The sequence below is a fragment of the Echeneis naucrates genome, chromosome 3 (genome assembly GCF_900963305.1).
Source record: "Echeneis naucrates chromosome 3, fEcheNa1.1, whole genome shotgun sequence".
NCBI classification, from domain to species: domain Eukaryota; kingdom Metazoa; phylum Chordata; class Actinopteri; order Carangiformes; family Echeneidae; genus Echeneis; species Echeneis naucrates.
In genome coordinates this window covers 15,688,383-15,709,227 of record NC_042513.1, presented here as the reverse complement: position 1 = coordinate 15,709,227, position 20,845 = coordinate 15,688,383, and the positions used below count along the sequence as shown (strand labels likewise).

General features: G+C 44.3%; 1 protein-coding gene across 1 annotated transcript in view; it reads left to right on the top strand.

Moving 5' to 3' along the window:
- Window positions 1-19,522, top strand: part of shank2b (SH3 and multiple ankyrin repeat domains 2b) — a 150,565-nt gene extending 131,043 nt beyond the window's left edge. Inside the window, exons 17-24 of the mRNA XM_029497817.1 lie at window positions 1,967-2,102; window positions 2,583-2,663; window positions 4,203-4,226; window positions 5,560-5,672; window positions 5,811-5,916; window positions 7,158-9,651; window positions 17,145-17,167; window positions 19,468-19,522. Coding sequence (XP_029353677.1) covers window positions 1,967-2,102; window positions 2,583-2,663; window positions 4,203-4,226; window positions 5,560-5,672; window positions 5,811-5,916; window positions 7,158-9,651; window positions 17,145-17,154 — 2,964 coding nt within the window. The 3' untranslated portion in view covers window positions 17,155-17,167; window positions 19,468-19,522. The remainder of the gene's footprint in view (window positions 1-1,966; window positions 2,103-2,582; window positions 2,664-4,202; window positions 4,227-5,559; window positions 5,673-5,810; window positions 5,917-7,157; window positions 9,652-17,144; window positions 17,168-19,467) is intronic.
- Window positions 19,523-20,845: the final 1,323 nt, after the last annotated feature.

Genomic DNA, 20,845 nt, shown 5'->3' with positions numbered 1-20,845 from the left:
CGTGCGTTATGAGCGTGTAGTATGCAGTGTTACACTTGGTGCTGTTCAGATGTTCATACACAGACGCACACACTTGGGTCACCTTTAATTAAAACTGGATTGTCATTGAAATTTCAGCTGCACAGTTTGCACAGAAAAATGGAAGTACAAACTTTTCCTTTATTTTCTTATCCTCTCCTTCTCAATGTGGGCTTGAAATATAAATTTAAAGGGCCATGTTTTATGTTAAATATCATATTTCAACCTCCTCCATATTTTACTTTGAAGTGTTTATATCTGTAAGAAGATATCCATAGTTTAAAGAACCAGTGTAGTTTTACATCTGAAACAATAGTAACGTATAAGTGTCTCTGTGACGTCTCCTTTCACCTTTTATCTGACTCAGTAGAATTCCTCCATAACAGCAGCCTTTAGTTCGTGGTCCACTGGCCGTCTTGGTTTGTTGAAACCAGAAGAAACAATATTTACTGGAGATGGGGGAGCTGGGGAAAAGTGAGGGCTGGTTTTGACCTGCTCTGTACGCTATCCTGATTGTGTGGTACAGTTTGTCAATCACAGCTACAACATACGACATAGCCTGCTTTATGGTCTACAGTATTTTCCTTTAAATCAGACCATCATTTATTTACTGAGCTAATAAATCAAGTGATAAGTAGGGACATTTTTTTCTTTTCCACAAGTCTACATCCACTTCCTTTAAAACAAATTTTGCCTCTGCAACTATTTAAAAAAATTCAAAAGTGAAGAGGAGTCATCCACCACTTTGTTATAGTCCATTATATTGGCAGTTTGCAATTTCATAGTGCTCTCCAAATGTGTAACGAGTCATGATACCCTATATAATGGACTCATAATATCCCAAAATACATATTGAAAGCTAGTGTACTGATGGTCACTAGCAGAGCGATTTGAGACACAGACATCGGCTCACAGTGTGCTCAGTTCTGACACTGTGTAAAGTTCATTTGGAGCAAATGGTTGGTCCCTCGCTCTGACCTCAGATTGGTCAACTCCCTACTGCTTCATCTGTCCATCAGTTTGGCGAGCTGCCATAGCATCAGTCCCAGCACAAAGCCAGTAAACTACAACAGCCTTGAAGTGACAGCTGCTGCTACAGATCGTATATGATTCTTTTTTTGGCTGCTTTGGATTGTTGTTGTTTTTTTGATGCTGTAAAAGTGAAGGATTATGACTTTGAAAACACTGTCTTGCCTCAACATTTCGGACCCACTCAAAAAGTAAAGCAGGTCACCTGCTTAATCAGAATGTCTGGTTTGACTGTGTCTCCTCCACCGTGCTTGCTGATGTTTCCTTTTGAAACATACAGTACTGGACCTTAGATTGCCCCTGATGTTTCATCAATGTGTGTGATAGAAAAGTGGATGTGGATGTGGTGGTGTGAATGGGTGAATGAGTTGTTGCGTGAAGCAAGTGTGAAGTATTTGACAGTCCTTTCACTGTCAGCTTTCCTTTCAACACAACAAACTCAGCCTCAAACACAAACTCTCTGACAATGACACCGCCTTTTTAGTGTCCTGATTTGTCACATGAATGGAGAAGGTAGTTCTCCCCTTCTCGTTCTACTTTCTGGGTCTGGAGTATAAAATCATGGTTGAACAATCAGCATAGAAAACAATTATAGCTCCTGCATTTATTACCAAAGTTTTGTTACATAGCTTTTCAGTGAATCTGAAATACAAAACCTGTAAATCCAATTGAAATCATAATGTTTTTTGCGATATTTGCAAATCATACAGCCTAATATTGGTGGATCAAGTTTCAATGTTCTCGAAGTTATTCTGTAAAAATACATTCCATGTCAGAAGTCACATGTTTTCTCAAACACACAAACTTACCCACACAATTGGACACTTTTTCAACACCCTGTAATTCTAAATATTAGAATGAACCAGAGGCTGAGGAAATGTTCAGGCCTCATGAATGTGCCGCTGTGTGTTTGTGACAGGTGAACCAGGAGAATGTGGTGAAGGTGGGTCACAGACAGGTGGTCAACATGATACGCCAGGGAGGAAACCGTCTCCTTATCAAAGTTGTAACCGTGAGTCGGAATCTGGACCCTGAGGACACGGCACGCAAAAAAGGTAGATGATGTTTTCCACAGTGGTACAGTACAGACATCCGTGAGCATAAATGGAGACTTGTCCTGTCTGGATCAGGGCTGTGTGTGTCGTGAAGTGGTGTGAAAACACTTCTGCTGTCTGGATCGGCTCCTAGTTGTTCCTCCTGTGTTAAAGCACCAAAGAGTGAAGTAGCTTGCAGACTGATGATCTGTTATGTAACAATATTCCTCAGAGGCAGGAAGAAGGCCAAATGATAAAAAAAGATGACACTACTCAAGTTAATGTATTTCCTGTCAGTAACGACTGTTGGAGCAACAAGAGTGAATGTACAGGAACTACTCACCTCCTCCCCTTTCCAGTCTTAGACTGTTTCACATTTCACCTGTGTACAGCATGCAAACTAAACCTGTGTTGCACTAGTACTTCTTCAGTTGTGAATCCCTGTGAAAAATAAAATGGCATGTATGCATTTAGAGGCTTCTCTCTGACTCTGTGCCTCAGCTCCTCCACCACCAAAGAGAGCCCCCACCACGGCCCTGTCCATGCGCTCCAAGTCGATGACCTCTGAACTGGAAGAACTTGGTGAGAGCATCGTGGTTGCACCGTTGTTCTCCTGTCAGCCTCAGGGATCAGAGTCTAATGGCCTGTCTGTTTCTTTCTCTTCTTCTTCCCGATTCTTATTATATGGTATAATCTCTCAACAGTGGACAAAGGTAAGCAGTCGGTGCTGCAGAAACTTCCACCATCCATTTCCTGCCAAGCTGCTGAATGATGCTTTTGTTGGGGCTGATGCAGTTTAAGTTTCCATCATTTGATCATTTTTGCTTGTAAAAGAAAGAAGCTGCTTCAGTTCTGGTTGATTTGGTAACAGTCACTGTTGCCATGGCAACAGCAAGTGCCCTTTAATAGTAAGACTAATTCTCCTTAAGCAACAGAGTAACTGGTGTATCCACTTTTTAAGAGTGTAGCTCAACAAGCCACGCATCAAGAACAAGCAGTGAGGTTAGTTCACCTCACGGGTCCTGAAATTACAGTGAAATTCACATCCCTTCACAATAAAAGCTCACGTTTTAAGCAAAAATGTTTAGCTTTTACAGAAACTTGACTCTACCACAGTGTAAACACAGTGAGGTGGAGCATCCTCCACCATAAACAAATACTTCTGAAACAAAATCACTTGACGAAATGCACTCATTCGTTTACGATACCAGTCAGGGTCACGAGGAATGCTGGAGGCAATTCCAGCTGATGTTCCAAGCGAGAACAGGGGGTCACTCAGGTCACCAGTCCATCACAGGGCCAACACATAGAGACATACAGAGACAAACAACCATTCACACTCACATTCATGCCTACAGGCAATTTAGAGTCACCAATTAACCTAAACCTGCCTGTCTTTGAACTATGGGAAGGAGGAGGGAGCAACCATCATGCCACCGTGGCTCTGATGTATTGATAAACATAAACATCGTGGCAATATGACTTATGGATTGAACACTGAATTGATTTATTAAGTAGAAATTCACCAGTTTCAGGCTCCAGAAGATGTGAGGGTTTGCAGCACGTGTTTGTAATGTTTGCATATGTTCAGGGGAAATGTATTCTTCTGTCTTTTTGTCTTTTTATTGCTTATAAGTACAAAAGCTCATAAACCAGCTAAGGTGTGGACTGTTTTGTGCATTGATTGTACACTATATAATACTCCACTGCCTGCTTAAAAAAAAAGCTTGGTGATGGTTACAGGAGGCTTCAAAACAGTAGCACACAAACCATTGTTTGACTTAATGGTGGCTTGCTACTGAGTCAGATGAAAAGCGAATGAATGAATGACAGGGGAGGGAGTCTACTTGTGCTGCAGAAAACTGCTGATCGAAAAATAACTGCTGAGCAGGGGTTTTTCCCCTTTGTTTTTGAGCTGCATATTTGAGCCTTTACACATTTGGTAGGAGCAGTATTACTAACATGCTCTGATATATTGATGATGAGATAAACAGGTCTGCTGCAAGAGAACACATTTAAATAGATGAAAAATACATTGTATTGAGCATTAACATTTTTGCTCAAAATGAGTCTGTGTTTTATGCTCTAAAGACTCAAATCTTTTTCTGTTGCCCCTTTAAGCCACTCTAAGGAAAAAGAAAGGTGGTAAGTTACTGTAGGCATGTTTTAAGTTTGATCCAGTATATTTCCAATGACTGATTCACGTCACCCCCTTCCTCCCTTCCCCTCCTCCAACTCACTGTAATTAGCTAATATTTTAAACTTTGATTTGTATGACTTTCAGTCAGACCAAATGATGTCTCAATTTTTACCTGCATGATTTACAATCTGTTTTTGATTGCAGCTGTTTCTTTAACTTCAGTGACCTAAATGTTGTTGATGCATGGTTTAATGTTGACGTCGTATCAAACGGAGGTCTTAAAGCTCATCTGTCCCTTGTTCGCAACCACAGATTGTTGTTTCTTCTTCCTGTTCCACCTCTTCCTTGTTTCCTGCTTCTATTCTTGTTTGGATGCTGAGTCCTGTCACCCAATGTCGATTAAAGGAGCAGTTCACCTCCTAAACCTTTCACACAGAACCAGAGTCTTAATTTGTACCAGTAACCACAGCAGAGTGTACACAGTTTCAGGCTAAGAAACTGAAATGAAATGTCCCTGCAGCAGATTGCAGGGAGATAAAATTAACTTCTGGGGGAAATGCATCTTTTTTCTGTCTTGTTTGTTTGTGTGAGTGTATATGTGTGTTTTAGCTCTAATCATAGCAAAGGTCATTGATGCTTCTTTCCTCCCCTGTCCTCCTCTTCCCACCTCTCCCCCCTCTCCACTCCTCTCCTCTGTGTGTAGATGCGCAGAAGAAGAGGATTGTTTTCCAAGTTACTCTAAGTAATCACTGCCCTAATGCATGGAAACTTTCTCCATCCTAGATAGAGCTAGCCAGGGAGGTGATACAGGAAGAGGCTAGACCAGGGCTAGCATGTAGCTTCTCTGAGCAAAACCCTGTAGGTGGACTCTATCTGATGGCATCATCACAGACCAGAGGGAAGTTCAGTTCCGCCAAATTTGCCATTGATTCCTTTCTCAAGCTTAAAGTAAATAAGACAGTGAAAGAAAATGGCAAACTTGACCGACTTCACCTTCATTACTCATTTTACATCAAATGATGAAACAACCCTCAGAGTTGGATGATGCTGCTGAGTCGGCTGTTTGAAACGAACTTGCACGGCTTCCGAGGCTGGACACGCCCAAACGCATCCATAGTCACAGACCTCCCGCCCATCCCTGAAATACGTTTCAATGGTCCTTGTTTCAGTTTCATTGCAATTCAACGTGGAGACATGGGGAAGGGTCTTACTGAATGATTAGCTTGTGTTTGGCCCATCAGAAACTTTACTAAGGCTTTGCAAGGCAACCCCCCACTCCCTTAACCCCTCTTCTATCACTTCTGTTGCTCATGGATTATGGATCCCTTTGTGTTGCAGACAAAGTTGAAGAGATGACACACGCCCAGACGGCCTCTCCTGTTGATACGAAGATCGCCACAATCAAACCACGCCCATCCAGTCGCTGCTTGGTGACACCCACTGATATGAATGTAAGTCATGTGAAAGGTGGTTGTAACTGCTGTACACCAATTTGTATTTCATCATATTTATTCATATGAACTGAATGCAAAGGCTCTCAATGCAAAGTGTGCATATCTAGGTATTTCACTGACAACTCTGGTTTGCAGTCCATGTATCACGACCGTCAGGGAGTAGCAGTGGTGCCGCCCACTGTGCCAGGGGCCTTCCTTGGGATACCAGAGAAGGGCACCATGAAAAAGCAAAAGTCCATAGGTATGATGTACATATAGTCATTGTATGTGTGTCGGTGTGTCCAATTATGGAGCTGCGACCTTAAAAGGACTAGGTCAGCAAGAGTGTAGTTTGTTGTAGACTGGGGCCAGCTTTAAATTAGATGGTCTGGTATCTAGAGGATTTTTGCTTCACATCATCAGCTGCTCCTGTACTTAGTGTTGCATCACAAAGTGCCTGCTGCCGAGCAGTTTGAGCTTTTGGGGTCCTTGGTTTTAACAGTTGTACTGTTAGCAAATCCCAACACTCATATTGGAAAGTATTATCCACAATGACTTTCTGTTGGTGTTTTTATTGCATTATTATTTTCATTACTGGCCCATAATGGATCTTGGGCCAACTTATCCATAATGGATAAGTTGGGCTCTGAAGGATCCACTCATTGGAGCCTTTGTTAACCAAGAAAAGGAGGACACACTTGTCTGCCCCATATGAAGGAGCCTTCAAAATGGGACAGTCTAGTTGTGCTGACAGCCTTCAAAGAATGCGGCCCCTGAATTGGGACAGAGCTGATGTGTATAAGCTCAGGTTCTTAGTCCAGTACTTTGTGCTTTTAGCTTGTAGTAATATTCTACAATGCTCAGAGGACTTGCTCCAGCATTATTGAAGATAATTACAGATAAATTGATCCAGTCAGCAAAGTATGCTTTCAGGCGATAATATTGGAGGTCATTAAACATATGCTGAGACCTCATTCTCTGTGCTAAGGGACGTCAAGCAAGTGAACATTACTTAGAGCTCCTTTGATGTGCTCTGCTGCCATTATTGTAATAAAAAAAAAAAAAGAAAGCCTTTTTTTCCACAGTAAGTGCAATGATGGCATATTCAATATATTCTTGTTGGATGACCACCTGAAAAACACAGAGACACAGGGCACACAGGAAACAGTCCCTCCGTTGTGTGGATAGTGTCTCATTGACTAGGTGCCCAAACCAAGACATGAAAGTCCCCAGCTTTTATCAATGAAATGTTTAAAGACTGCAGATGACAATGACAATGACAAAATGAACCATTCCCATTTTTTCTTGTAGTTGGCATCTTTTCCAATCCATCCAGCCTCTCACAAATTTCATGAATTCAATGTTGGTATAATTAAGGTTAAGAAAAGAGCTCACTTAAATGATAAATGATTGCTTTCTTGTAGAAAAGAAAGGCCTTGCTTTATATGAAAATGGTCCTCCCAGATCCTCACATTTTGTTCTTTTTTTCTCCATTTCTCCAAGGAACATCGGAGGATGAGAAGCAGGGATTCCTCATACCTCCCCTTCTCAAGTTCTCCCGCAGCCTCTCTATGCCTGACACCTCAGAAGACATCCCTCCTCCCCCAGCCATTTCACCCCCTTCCCCGCCTGCCTACAACTCAGCTGCTGGCCCTACACCGAAAAGCTATGGCACCACGCGACCAAGCTTCACCCAGAACTCATCCAATGCAGTGACAACCATTAGCCGAACCACTGACGTTGGTACGCTGAGGCGTGGCTATTTCCGCCAGAGCTCAGAACAGTTTGAGAGCACACGCACTAGAGGGCGCACTCCAGTGCCTGAAAATCCTTACTCTGAGGTGGGCAATAAGACGCTGTATGTGCCAGCGAAACCAGCACGAAGGAAGGGCATGTTAGTAAAACAGTCCAATGTTGAGGACAGTCCTGAGAAAACGTGTCACATGCCAGCAAGCCCCTCGGGCCCAGTTTCCATGCCTACTACGCCTGTAGAAAGAACGTGCTCTTCCATCCCCATTCCCACAATCATTGTCAAGGAGCCCTCCACCAGCAGCAGTGGTAAGAGCAGCCAGGGTAGCAGTATGGAGATCGAGCCCACAACCCCTGAACACCCACCTCTCACACCTACTGCTGGTGGAGGTCTGCGTCCTGAAGACCCGCTTTCTCTAAACAACCCTTTCGCAGCAGCTATTGCCGGGGCAGTAAGAGACCGGGAGAAGAGACTAGAAGCAAAAAAGAACTCCATTGCCTTCCAATCAATAGACATTGGGGATGAGGACTTGAGTGGTCCCACACCAACCCCTCGCCTTCGGCAGTCAAAGTCCATCGACGACGGTATGTTCAGTAGCGATGAACGTCTTCGAAGGATATTGGCTCCTCCTCCTGCCACACAACTCGGGCCCCCTGTTGGGGGAGGCAGTGGAAACATGACAGATTTTAACACTCCTGAGCCAACAGTGGTGCGGGAACCTCTGAACACCAGAACAGGCCAGTGTCCTAACTTGGACAGTCCTGTTAGTCTCCCATCCAGTCCTCCTAATAGCCACTACAAGGCCAATGGGACCTACCTCCATCCTGTCACTGGCAAGCCCCTGGATCCTAATTCTCCACTGGCTCTGGCCCTGGCAGCTCGGGACCGGGCCATGAAAGAGCAACAAAACCACCCTCAGAATCAACCACCAAATCCTCCTCAGGTTCAGCAAATCCCCAAGCATGAAGCCCAGTCCCTTCCAATTCAGCCAAGCCACAAACCAGACCTCAACCAACCTCTGTTTATTGACACCAAACTACGCTCTGGGATTGAGACCAGTTTTGCTGCAATCTCCACGGCAACCATGGGACGGCCTGGGCGAGGTGGTCTGCGGAGGCAGGTGACAGAGCAGAAGTATGAGTCTGATGGTGCACGGGAAGAGAGGCAGCATCAGGCAGTTGAAGAAAGGAAAAGTGCGCCAGCAGATGTGGCTGACACATCACAGCCCAAGTCAGCTGGGCTCCTGATGGTGCACACAAGCACAGATGCAAACAAAATGAACAACCAAGATTTAGAAGGGCAGGACAGCAACAGGCCATCTGAGCTGAAGGACCCCAACCAACCCGAACCACTCAATACTACTACTCTGGCCCCGAATCCCCAGCCAGCCTCGTTACGGAGGAGGAGCATTCCCTTAGGTGAATCCTTGGATGAACCAGTAAAGCTGCCCTTCCGTATCCCCCCTCCACCTCTGGCATCAGTTGACATTGATGAAGACTTTGACTTTTCAGAGCCCCTTCCACCACCGCTAGAGTTTGCCAATAGTATTGACATTCCGGATGACCAGGCAAGTGCCATTGCAGAGATGCTTCACCAACAGAGACGAAATGGGGGACCTCCTCTGCCACCGTACCATGCTCACGCCCCTCCACCTGTCTCTGATCAACATAAACGGGTGGCAAACAGCATGACCCCCTCATACCCTCCTCCTCCACCTGACCCAGAGTCAGGGGTGGGTGACTCAGGCATTGAAGAGGTAGACAGCCGCAGTAGCGGGGATCCTCAGCACATGGAGACCACCAGCACCGTTTCCAGCATCTCCACCCTGTCGTCAGAGGGAGGCTTCTGCGACAGTGCTCTGGAGAGCCTCTATGCCACCGCAGATGGACATGCCTTCCTCGTGGATCGGCCCCCTGTCCCACCCAAACCTAAGGCCAAGTCTGTCATCAACAGAACCTCACTTTATCACGACGCTCTTATTGAAGAGCCTCCAGAGTCCTTTGGGTCACCTCCTCAGGCCCCTCCCCCTCCCCCATCTGAACCTCCTCGGACTCCCACTCAAAGGACATCCAAGCTTTGGGGCGATCAGCCCCCTGAGCTGTGCAGTCCCCCATCCACACCAAACGCCAAGAACACAGTAATCACCGAGCTGAGCTCCATTCTGCAGCAAATGAATCGAGACAGGCCACCCAAGCCAGGAGAAATCCTTGACTCCCCCACTGGAACCAGGGGGGCCTTTGGAACAAGGTATGTGATAAGTCTTCACTTACTGTATTCAATGAGGGTTTTTTTATTTGATTACATTTACCATGACCTTCATATATTGTAATTTATTTTAAACATCTCTGAATGGACGGGTTAATTAAACTGATAATGTTTCAAGGTAGTAATGTTAATTTTGATGCAGCCAGTTCCATGTATCATTGGCTGTGTCATAGCCTGTGTACATCGATGGTACAGAGCAGAACTTGTTTAGTTATTGATACTATATTTTTAATTATGCTAACAATTATATCACAGTGGGCCTGTTTTTAATAATTGTGTTGAGTTATGAGTTTTTATATATGTATTTCAAAAGACAGGGATTATATAAGTGAACCTTGATGAGCTGGTCCTCAACTTCTCTCATTATTGATTATAGGTTTTATGAAGAAGGATTTTCCTCCCTGGTGATCAGTCTTGTTGAATATAACAACGATTAGTGAGCGATGACCCTTGAGGTGTGCTGTTTGTCGGACAAGTTAGAGGTTTACAGTGACAGTGAACCTGATACTCTTCATGTCGTTGTGGCTCACACTCCTTATAGCATGTATTTGTACATTCTACATATATCACAAATTTGGCACAATATTTGGTAGAGCAGAAGGAGAAAAGGGTGTTGAATCCAGGTCTTGGGTCAGTGTAGCAGCAGTCTCAGTTTGTGAGCTCTGTGTTCTGTTGTATTGAATTTGAATTAGGGTTACCCTGATGAGTTTAGTCTTGTGTAAGCGTCCGTCATTAATCTCATTCGCTCACTTTTTATTGGGGTTAGTGTTAAATCTGAGAGTGTATCCTATTTGCTTTCTGATAAGCTGGATATAAGAATTGGTCGTGTGGTACAGTCGTGTCTCAGGTCTTTGGGGACATGCTGGAGTCACATTTGGAGTAAGTGGGACAACATTTTTATGTACCCTGTACCTGAACCAGCTCAGCTCATGGTTTTTTAAACTTACACCCTCTCTGTATGAGAAGGAAATAAAAAGCACAATAAATAATTCACTGCTCACATGCATTTTGTATGAGTAGGCCCATCGTTCATCAGAGGTGTAGAGAGCAGAGGGAAACAGCCTATTCCTCTGGACGCCCATGCCTTCTGATCAAATGTGAAATCTTAAATCAATAAAGTGGTAATTGCAGTGAGATGCCTGACAGTGACTCAGGTCCAGGCCTTGTATGCCAACTTGTGTCCCCTCCCTTCTCCATGCTTCATGCCACATGCTATCATATCATCCTTATTTTCATCCTCTGCAGATCAAAGTCATGCCTGTTGACCTTGTACTCATCTTATCTTCAACTCACACCTGTTTTATGTCTTCATCTTCATTCTTTCCAGTCTCCTGTTGTCCCCTCACCTCCTCTTCCTTCATGCTCCTCTGTGTCTCCCAGCTTCACAGGTAGGTTCCATGAGCTGCTGTCATGTCCTTGCTAAGCCCCCCCCCCCCCCTCCTCTAGCTTTTCTGTACTTTGGTGTATTACTGTCCTGTTAGAGCATTAGGCTGCTGTCTGGTCAGAAGTTGGACAGTTTTGGTTTTGGCCCAGGTCTTTCTGTATGGAGTGTGCATGTTCTCACCGTGCTTGTGTGGGTTTCCTCCAGGTGCTCCGATTTCCTCCCACCATCCAAAGACATCATGTTTGGGTTAACTGGTGACTCTAAATGGTCCGTAGGTCTGAGTGTGAGTGGTTGTTGGTCTCTGTCTGTCTGTGTGCGTTGGCCCTGTGATGGACTGGTGACCACCCTCACCCAGTGTGAGCTGGGATTGACTCCTGTGACCTGGAAACAGATAAGCGGTAGAGCAGTGATTCCCAACCGCTGTGTCGTAGCACGTAAGTGCACTGTGGAAGACCTACCATCCCTCGCACGACAGGCACTCCAAGGCTTCGAGTACCAATCAGGTGAAACTGGACAATCCTCCACAGAACATCTGACAACCTCCCACAGCACACCCACACGTCACGGCACAGCGGTGGGGAATCACTGCTGTAGAGGATGAGTGAATGAATGAATGAATAAACAACTCTGAACCAGGACAGTTCCTGAGGTGTTCCAAGGTTTAAAACTTTTTGTGTATTTCATGTCATAAGTAAAAATTTTCTTTTAATTACATTTAATTTAATCTTTCTTTTTATGGCTTTATTTGTTAGTTTTAGTTGTAGAGAGTCAGGAAATGTGCAATAAAGCATCACCAGTGAGGATTTGAACCTGCGGCAGCCACATACCAAATTCACTCTAACTGGGCTAAGGCATGTGACTCATCACTTTGTAGTCAATGCTGAATGTAATTTTGAAAACAGCAAGCGCATACTCGCTAGTTTTTGTTATGATAGAACTGTTGCAGATGATGCAGAATGAGACACAACAAAATTAAAATAATCAACTCAGTTAATGGCCTTCATTACCACAATGATTTTTGTGTACAGTACAGCATCTTAAAGCGATAGTGCAGGTTATCTGACATGAGTTTATGTGAGGCCCTTCTCTAAAGTCAATGAGTTAACTGTCCTGATAATCATAACAAACTTTACTCCATTGCTCTAATTGCTCTACAATTTCTTATTCAAGGGAATAGAGCTCAAAGTGCATTACATTAGAAAATGATACAAGGACGATTAAGCTAGATGCATGATGATGAAATATGTAAATGTACATATAAATAGACACGAGCATGAATAGTGGTATACAAAATAATTAATGCAAAAGGCAATTTAGATTTAAAAAAAAAAAAAAAAAAAAAAGAGTTTTCTGGCTTCAGTGCAGCTTGTGTGAAACATACTCTCCCCCACCTGTCACTGACGAGGCCCGCAACTCTTCATAACATTGAACCATACCAAAATGTAACAGGTGAGTTTTTGTCCTGAAGAATGAAATAAGGACTGAGCCCAACACTGTCTTTGTAACTGGGCATTACAGAGTACAGCTCTGCTGGAAACATTTTAACATGAAAGTCTATGCCAGCCCAATACGACCTGATGTGATCACCCTTTCAAACTGGAGGCTTCAGAACAGCGAATCACAAACCAAAGTTATCCTTTGCCATCTTAGCTTCTTATGAAACCGGAAGAAATCATATTTAGGGGAGAAAGGGGAGAAGAACCCCGCTCCTCCACACACACACACATCTGACAAACAATTGGGGAGAAAAAACTTATTAGAAGCGACTGGCTGGTTCTAGCAGGATGATCAGTGTGTGCTGTTGTCACATCAGCGCCGGACAACATCTGCTTGTTTGAGCCAAAAGAGACGGAAGAACTGAACTGGATCACATCAGTCACACTACAAACTGCATATTAAAAGCAGTGTTGTTTGTGTGTGTGTGTGTGTGTGCGCGTCTAATGTGAGATGAAGTTTAAACCCCGCTCTCTCTCGTGTTACTGGGGTCTCAGATTATCTCTGCCAGACGGTGCAGCAGCGGATCAGGTTGTAGCCAGTGAGCAGACTGAGAGCAGCTCACTGTGTGAGGAAGCCTGAGGAGGGTGAAGGTGGTCCTGCCTCTGTCACCGTCAAACACATGGCAACAGACACGCAGGAAATGGCCTCCATTCAAACATGCTCTGTCTTCCTCTCGCCTTCTCCAGCCTTTGCTCTCTTGTTCTCTTGCTCTTCTGCACATCCTTCCCTCCTCTCTCTCTTCTGGATGTTAGAGAATCAGCCTCAGCACCGGTGGTAACAGATAAAATCAGATTTTCTCTTTAGGACGTTTGTGATGTTTTTTTTTTTTTTTTTTTTTTTTTTTTCATCCTCGTCTCTTAGCCTCCCAGATTAAATGTGCGTTGGTTGTGACTGTGGACGAAAGGGTTGCCTAGCAACCTATGATGAGAGCAGCCTTGAGGCCTGCAGTGATGTCAGTCTGAGTCAGGGGAGGGGCGTGTGTATTTCTGTGTGTGTGTGTGTGTGTGTGTGTGTGTGTGAGAGAGAGATTGATGGAAGATGGCAGGCCGAACCCTCAACAGAGTTCAACATCATCTCACGCAGGTCACGTGCAGCGCTGCTTTAGTAGGCCAGCATTATGTAACCCTGCACAGCCAAGTCAGTCCATGTGTTTGTGCGTGTGTGTGTGTGTGTATGCGCATGCGTGCTTCTGAGCGTCTATAAATAAGAGCAGTGTGTGACTGTGACCTGGTGTGTGTGTGCAGGGAGTCATGCGATGTGTGGGTGTGGCAAACGCGAGGTCTCCCGACACAGATATCAATAGAATTGCAACACTTTCCTCTCAACGCACTCAGCTGATAAAGGGGCAGCATCATCCCTTTGCTGAACTAAAGGCCTTCAAGTGTGTCTGTGTATTTGTGTAAATGCACCTAAACCAGGGGTGGGCAAACGTTTTGGCTGATCGGCCACAGTGACTTTTAAAATGTGACAGATGGGCCCGGTTGGGTTAGGGTTAATGATTAATACGTATCAATCATAAACAGAAAGGCATTACAGTGTCAATATTTACATTCACGTTTTAGTGGGAACAGTGTTGTTGATCACCCATTTTTGCGAGTGCATCAAAGTCTGGTTTTAGTTTTGTTGTGGCAATTCTCATTACAGATCTGAGGTGGTCATCACTCGGCTGGGATCTGTGGGGTGCTTTGTTGGTGTTCATCACACTAAAAGTCTGTTCACAAACACACACACATGTAGAGCCAAACGACACCAGCATCTTCTGGATGTTTGGAAATTTGGCTGCACTTGACGAGGCATAAAACTTATCCAGTTTAAGAGAGCTGAACTTATCTTTTAAGACGTCACACTGGAGATCAATCAGTTCCAACTGTAAGTTCTGTGGCACCGTTTCAGCTCTAGTGTGAAGGGACATGACACCAGCTGAAGTGACGTCAATTTTTTCAAAATCGGAGAACAGACGGCAGAGTTCTTCATGCAGGTCGTCCAGTGATTTCCTGTATCTTTTCACATGTTGAGGGGCTTCTTTCAATGTAGCCAGTGTGGGGAAATGAGCGAATGACTTGTTTGACATTTGCTTTGAGAATAAAGCTAGCTTGGTTTTGAAGGCTCTGACGTTTGTGTACATTTCATGCACAAACTGGTCTTTCCCTTGTAGCTTCACGTTCAGCTCATTCATGTGTGTCAGTATGTCCACAGCAAAAGCTAAATCACAAAGCCAGTCCGTGTCGCTCCGCTCAAGCAAATCTTCAGCTTTCTCAAGTAGCTTCAAAAATGAGATGATCTCCTGTTTGAGCTCCCACACTCGCTGACATACCAAACTTAACCAGTTTGGATTAGAGTGGTAAAGCAAGTCCTGGCGATCAGCATCTGTTTCTTCAGGAAACGTAATAAACTGACGATGGTGAAGTCCCCTCGCTTGAATAAAGTTATTGAGTTTTCCAACTGGCTTCGCTACGTGGTCAAGCTGCAACGCGGATTTACACAGTGCTTCCTGGTGGATTATGGGGTGAAGGAAAATAACAACCTGCTCAGGGTTGTCCTCCACTCTCATGGATTCTTTTGAGCAGCCCAACATTTTTTCCAGTCGTATTTGGCGATCCATCTGTGGTAACGTTGGCGAGCGTACTCCAGGGTAGCTTGTTCCTCTTAATGACCCCCGACACACTGTCATACAAGTCCTCTCTCCACGTGTTCCCCTTTAGCGATTCCATGGCCAAAAACTCCTCCATTATCTCAAAATCATCATTGATCCCTCATGTAATTAAAAGCTGAGCGGTGTCCTTTATGTCCAGTCTTTGTCAATAAGCTCAACATGGCAAATCACTGTCCTGCGTGATAAGCTACTCACTCACTGTTTCTGCTGCTGGAGCCAATCCCAGCTCACATCAGGCCAACACACAAAGACAAACAGAGACCACTCATCACCACCACTCACCTACAGTCAATTTAGAATCACCGGTTAACCTAGACGTCTTTGGATGGTGGGAGGAAACCTGGGAACCGAACCCTGGATCTTCTTCATGTGGGGCAACAGCACTAACCACTACACCACTGTGCTGCCCCCGACAACCATCTTGCGTGCATGCATGCGCTGAAGGTAAAAATCTGTGGCCGTCCGACCGCCTTCCTCCTCCGGAGGCGAGGCGTGTGATAAGCTATTTTTTTCAACATTTTTCTTGCTCTCAGGAAACAAGATACCTGCTGTGTCTACCATGCACTCTTTGAGAAACTCCCCTTCGGAGAAAGGCTTGCTGGTCTTTGCTAATTTGAATGCCAGCAAATAACTTGCCTTTGTGCTTGATTCTTGGATGGCAGCCAACCTCTGAGCGGTAGCTGTCCATTCTTGAGTTGACTGGTTGTTAGCGTAGTTAGCATGCTTGGTGGAAAAGTGACGGTTGATTTTGTATTCCTTTGAAACCGCAACAGTTTCTTGGCAAATACAGCCTTTGACCAGACTTCAGTGAAGAAGTATTTAGCTGTCCATTCCTTCTTAAACACTCGGCACTCACTGTCGACTTTTCTTCTCTTTAGCCCACTCATTGTTGCAGATGCTTTCAGAGCAATAGCAGAGTTATAAAAGAGAGTATAATCAAGTATCACTGCACCCAATGCGCCACCTGTGGAACACCAGACATTACAGGACAAGATCAAATGATTCATTATGATAGGATTCTGTGGCCCGCGGGCCGTAGTTTGCCCACCCCTGATAAACTGTTGGTTTGGGGCTGCATATTATGATCTGTTTTTTGTTTTTTTTTACTTTTGATTTTCTTTCCTGATTCTTCAAGTGAAGGTTTAACAACATAAATTAAATCAACTGAAGCAGTAACAAATGATTATGTTCTGGTTTTTATTGATTAGAGGTTTGTTTTACTCATACTGGGATTCACACACTGTCACTGAACCAAGATAAGAGTACAGAGGAGGTCAGATCCAGCCATCACTCCTCCTCCTCAGCTCCAACTTCTCCAGACATGGTTTCTGCTGGTTTAAAAAAAACAAGATGGCTGACAGAATGGCAATTAGCAGGCGAATGGATGACAGCAAGGTGACTCCCATTGTAGAAATACACCTATTTACCAATAGGTGAGCCAGAAATGAGGTCTCCCTTTAGATTTCCTCTGAACATGATGATGCTCTTTAAGTTTGACTGTGCATAAATTCAGGTTCTTCAGAGACGGTCAGAGACATGGCTTGTCCTCTTTTGGTATGTATGGCTCTTGGTAGTTGCAGGAAATGGTAATAAGGTCAGAGAAGCTAAACGGGGCGCTGTGCTAATTAGTCTAATAGGCAATTACATACTTTTCATATCCGTTTAAGTCAGAACAGAAGGTGTTGAATAAATGGAAGCAGAGAGGGACACCGAGACATTTTGAGGTAATTTATAAGTCAGTGTTTTCATGAAAATGCGTAATATAAAAAATGTGGCTGCACAGTTATGTTTCACCATCCCTGTCTTTTCATTAATATCATGTATGTGTTGTATTTTTTTTGCATGTTATCCTTCACACATCTAACCTTGTCCTCTGTTTCTGTCTCATCTCGTCCGTCCATCCATCCATCCATCCATCCACCACGACCTCCTGTGGAAAAGCCGGTGCTGAAAAAGTGAGAGCTGTAAGTTTTTCCACCAAGTGCCCGGGCCGGGTGGAGGCAGCCCCCTTTAACAATGGCCCAGTTCCATTTTGGCAGCACGGCTCCCCTTTAGTCCCCTTCGCTTTCCCTCGGGCTCTTCCATATGTTACAGCTAGGGAAGGGCGATATCTAGGCTACACTGTACAGTTGGTGGGAAAGTGGACATGAGAGTAAAGAGGTCAGGTCCAGCCTGGTTTCTGCACCGGGCTCACTTCTTTCCTCACCATTCTGCATGGGTTTGTTTTGTGTTGCCATGTTGTTGTGGAGGGTGTCCTTGTGTGTCCCTGTTCCAAATATCTGCACATCAATCACATTTTCCAAAGCGGGGCATGGTGTTTTCTCTCTCTTACTTGTTTTCACTCGTTGTGGTTGGACCTGCACACTCATGTTTAGTATCATGCTCCCCCCTCCTGCTGAAGTAAAGATACTGTCAGTCTGCGTTTATAATGTCACTGGTCTCTTCCATCCTCTCACCTATAGGCACATTGGCTTCACTTGAAAATGGAAATTATTTTACCAAAGACTCAATTATTAACTGCTCAGTGTAGGTTATAATAGAATTTATTAAAAAAAAAAAAAAAAAAAAAAAAAAGGGTCAGGCTGTAACTTTTCTTCAGTACAACATGATTTTTAAACGATGGTCCCATTTAGAGGAAACTAGAATATAAAGCAAGGTACCCAATGCTTACAGAACAGGTCCAATCTAGCCATGATGTTATTTTCATAATTAGGAAAATTTGCCTTGATTTAGTAAAATAGCTCCAAAACAAACAGAAATGGCTTTACCATACAAATTGGTAAATAAAGATCTGATGTATAAATAAATACTACAGTAAATAGCTACAGTGCAAACCAGGCTCAATTTCACATTTACAGGAATTATTAAGGCCTAACTGTCTTTAGAGTCGTCATGGGGAGTCTTAATGTTGATTCCAGTGAAGGAAATGTAACACCAATTTATTTTGAGGGTTTTCTTTTTTTTTTTCTTTTTTTTTTTTATGGGATGTATGATAAAATTGCACATTGTCCCATTCCTATAGATTATCACCTGTTTATGTGAATTCCTCTGGGGGCATACAATTGAGTCCGCTCTGATTCTGCTGCCCGTTGGACTGTAAATTTGCAGAGAGGTTAGAGAGCCAGTTGTCCGTTATGAGCCGCTCAGTGGGGTGAGTCCTGCAGGTTTCCCTCCGGCTGCAGCTCAGGCTCTGTTTAACAGCAGCTCATATATTGTGGCTGAAAAAAATTGGTATACAACAGGTATAAAACAGGACCTGATATAACAGGTCAAGATAACACATATTACAGATGATGATGGAACCAGCGTGACAGTGGTGACTGGACTGACAGTAGTGGAGGATATCTCAGATACGCAGCAATCATTTTAATCATGCTCATCAGCTGCTGCCAGCTTCTGTTCATTTAGCAGCATTACATGATTTTAATCTTCAACAGTGAAATTCTAAACATATGTAGCTTCACAGATGTTTAATGACCCAAATACTTTCCATACAAGAGGCATCCATTATCACTCCAGATGACTTCCTCTGTCACATCACTGTCTCTTGATTTGCCTCCTTAATGAACGAGATCAACTGCCGTTCCTGTCTGGATAACCCACCTTTATTTATTTATTTTTTTTTTATTTATGGGGTCACTGCTCTTGAGGGTTTTCAGGTCTCACTGTGTGAAAGCTTTCTAAGTCTTGTTCACTGATTGTTTTTTTTTTTTTTATTAACGAAAACAAATGAACTACAAATCTAAAATCTTCCACCATCTTCATCCTCACTGTTTATCTCGGCCCAGTTAGTGACAGACCTTAAACAAATGTCAGTTGGACCAACTGTAACATGAAATACGTGAGCAGACAACTTTTAGGACCCAAACAAAGTGTAATTAAATAAGTAAAGTCAGGAAACAGTGCATGAAAGTAAAAGCAATAAGAAAAAGGGACATCTCACAGTTTTTACTCTTTTGATTTGATTTAATCTATTCAGCCTTGAGGGCGAGCTCCACAGTCTGACAAAATAACCTAGATAACGAAGTAACCAGTGTCACTTCAAAATCAGCCCCAGTTACAGTACAGGAAATGAAGGCTTGACCCAAACTAAGCCAAAATTCAGGACATACATTTTTTCTGATTTCCCAACTTTGCTGACTCACTGTGGGTTTTAGGAACATGGAACAATCTTTTCCTGTCTAATATTTCGAAAGGATGCAGCAGTATTAATGTATCATGGCCTCAGTGTGACAGTGACTAACCTGTTGTGTCTTCCCCTCAGGGTACCCCCCGAAGACTCAGGAATGCGTAACAATGCTGCTGCTGCTGCCCTCACCTCCACGCCACCCAGCAGCCTCCCATCCCAGCCGCACCCCTGCAGCCCGCCAGACTGCACCTCCTCCCTCACCCCCTGTTCCTCACTGCCACCTTCCGTGTCGCCCACCCTAACCGATGTTTTCGGCCTGCCCACCCCGCCCATGGGCAGCGGCGGTGGCTACAGCCTGAGTTCCTCATGCGGTGGCAGCGGGAGCTCACGATCCCCTTCGCCGCTCACACTGATGCAGGCAGTGGCGGCCTCAGGCAAGCCTTTCGTGTCCAAACCCATGGAGCTGTGGAGTAAGCACGATGTGGCGGATTGGCTTGAAAGCCTCAACCTGGGGGAACACAGGGACGCTTTCTTAGACAATGAGATTGAGGGCGCCCATCTGCCCTCCCTGCAAAAAGAGGACCTGATAGACCTGGGAGTGACCAGGGTGGGCCACCGAATGAACATCGAGAGGGCCCTCAAGCTGCTGCAGGACAGATAAGCCCCAAGGAAACGGGTTGACAACATGTGGAGCCAGGGCCAGGAGAGCAAGGTGTCCCCGATCACTTTTACCAATCTCTTCATCAGACTCATCTCAAGTCATGGAACTGGGTAGACGTTTTGTCCAAACTGATGCTGCCTCTTTGCTGTTTTTGTCCTGTCATCCTCCGTTGTCGCCCTCATTTCAGTGCTCCAGTCGTGTCCACCCTCTTTTTCCTTCCCAGTATTCTGAGCGGGATCATGGGATGTCTGAAGGAACTGCAGGTGCAGACAGAAGGGAATAGCTGCTATGTCACATCATGGAGAGAAAGTGAGGAGGTGAGGGACAAGGACTGCCCAGAAGACAAAAGCTTCTGCAATAGTTTGTCATCAAACGCTGGAAAATTATACGACTGGAAAATCGTTTCACGTTAAGACTCACCCAACAGCTTTGGAATACTACAGACCTTTTCCATACACCCCAGTGTGGGTGCATGAAAAACCAGCTGAGCTGGTCGTTGCTCCTTTTCTATCTTTGCTAGAGTTTGTTCAGAGAATATTTCTTCACTAGAATCCTACCGGAGTTATATTTCTGGTTGCATCTAAAGTTGTAGAGAAAAAAATGACATAGGGTTAGGGTTGGGTTCCATTTTTTGCTTTTCACCTGTTTGTGTCAAAATAGGAACATTAGCTGACATGTTTAATTGAAAACGAAACCATCTCTCATGTCCATGCACACCCCCACACACACACATATACACTTTATGCACAGTGCCACACACTAAAACAAACAAGAATATACACTGTCTTCACAGAGGTGCACACTCTGAGCATGTATGCACACTGTTGCGACAGTGGCCTTCTCCTGAGAGTG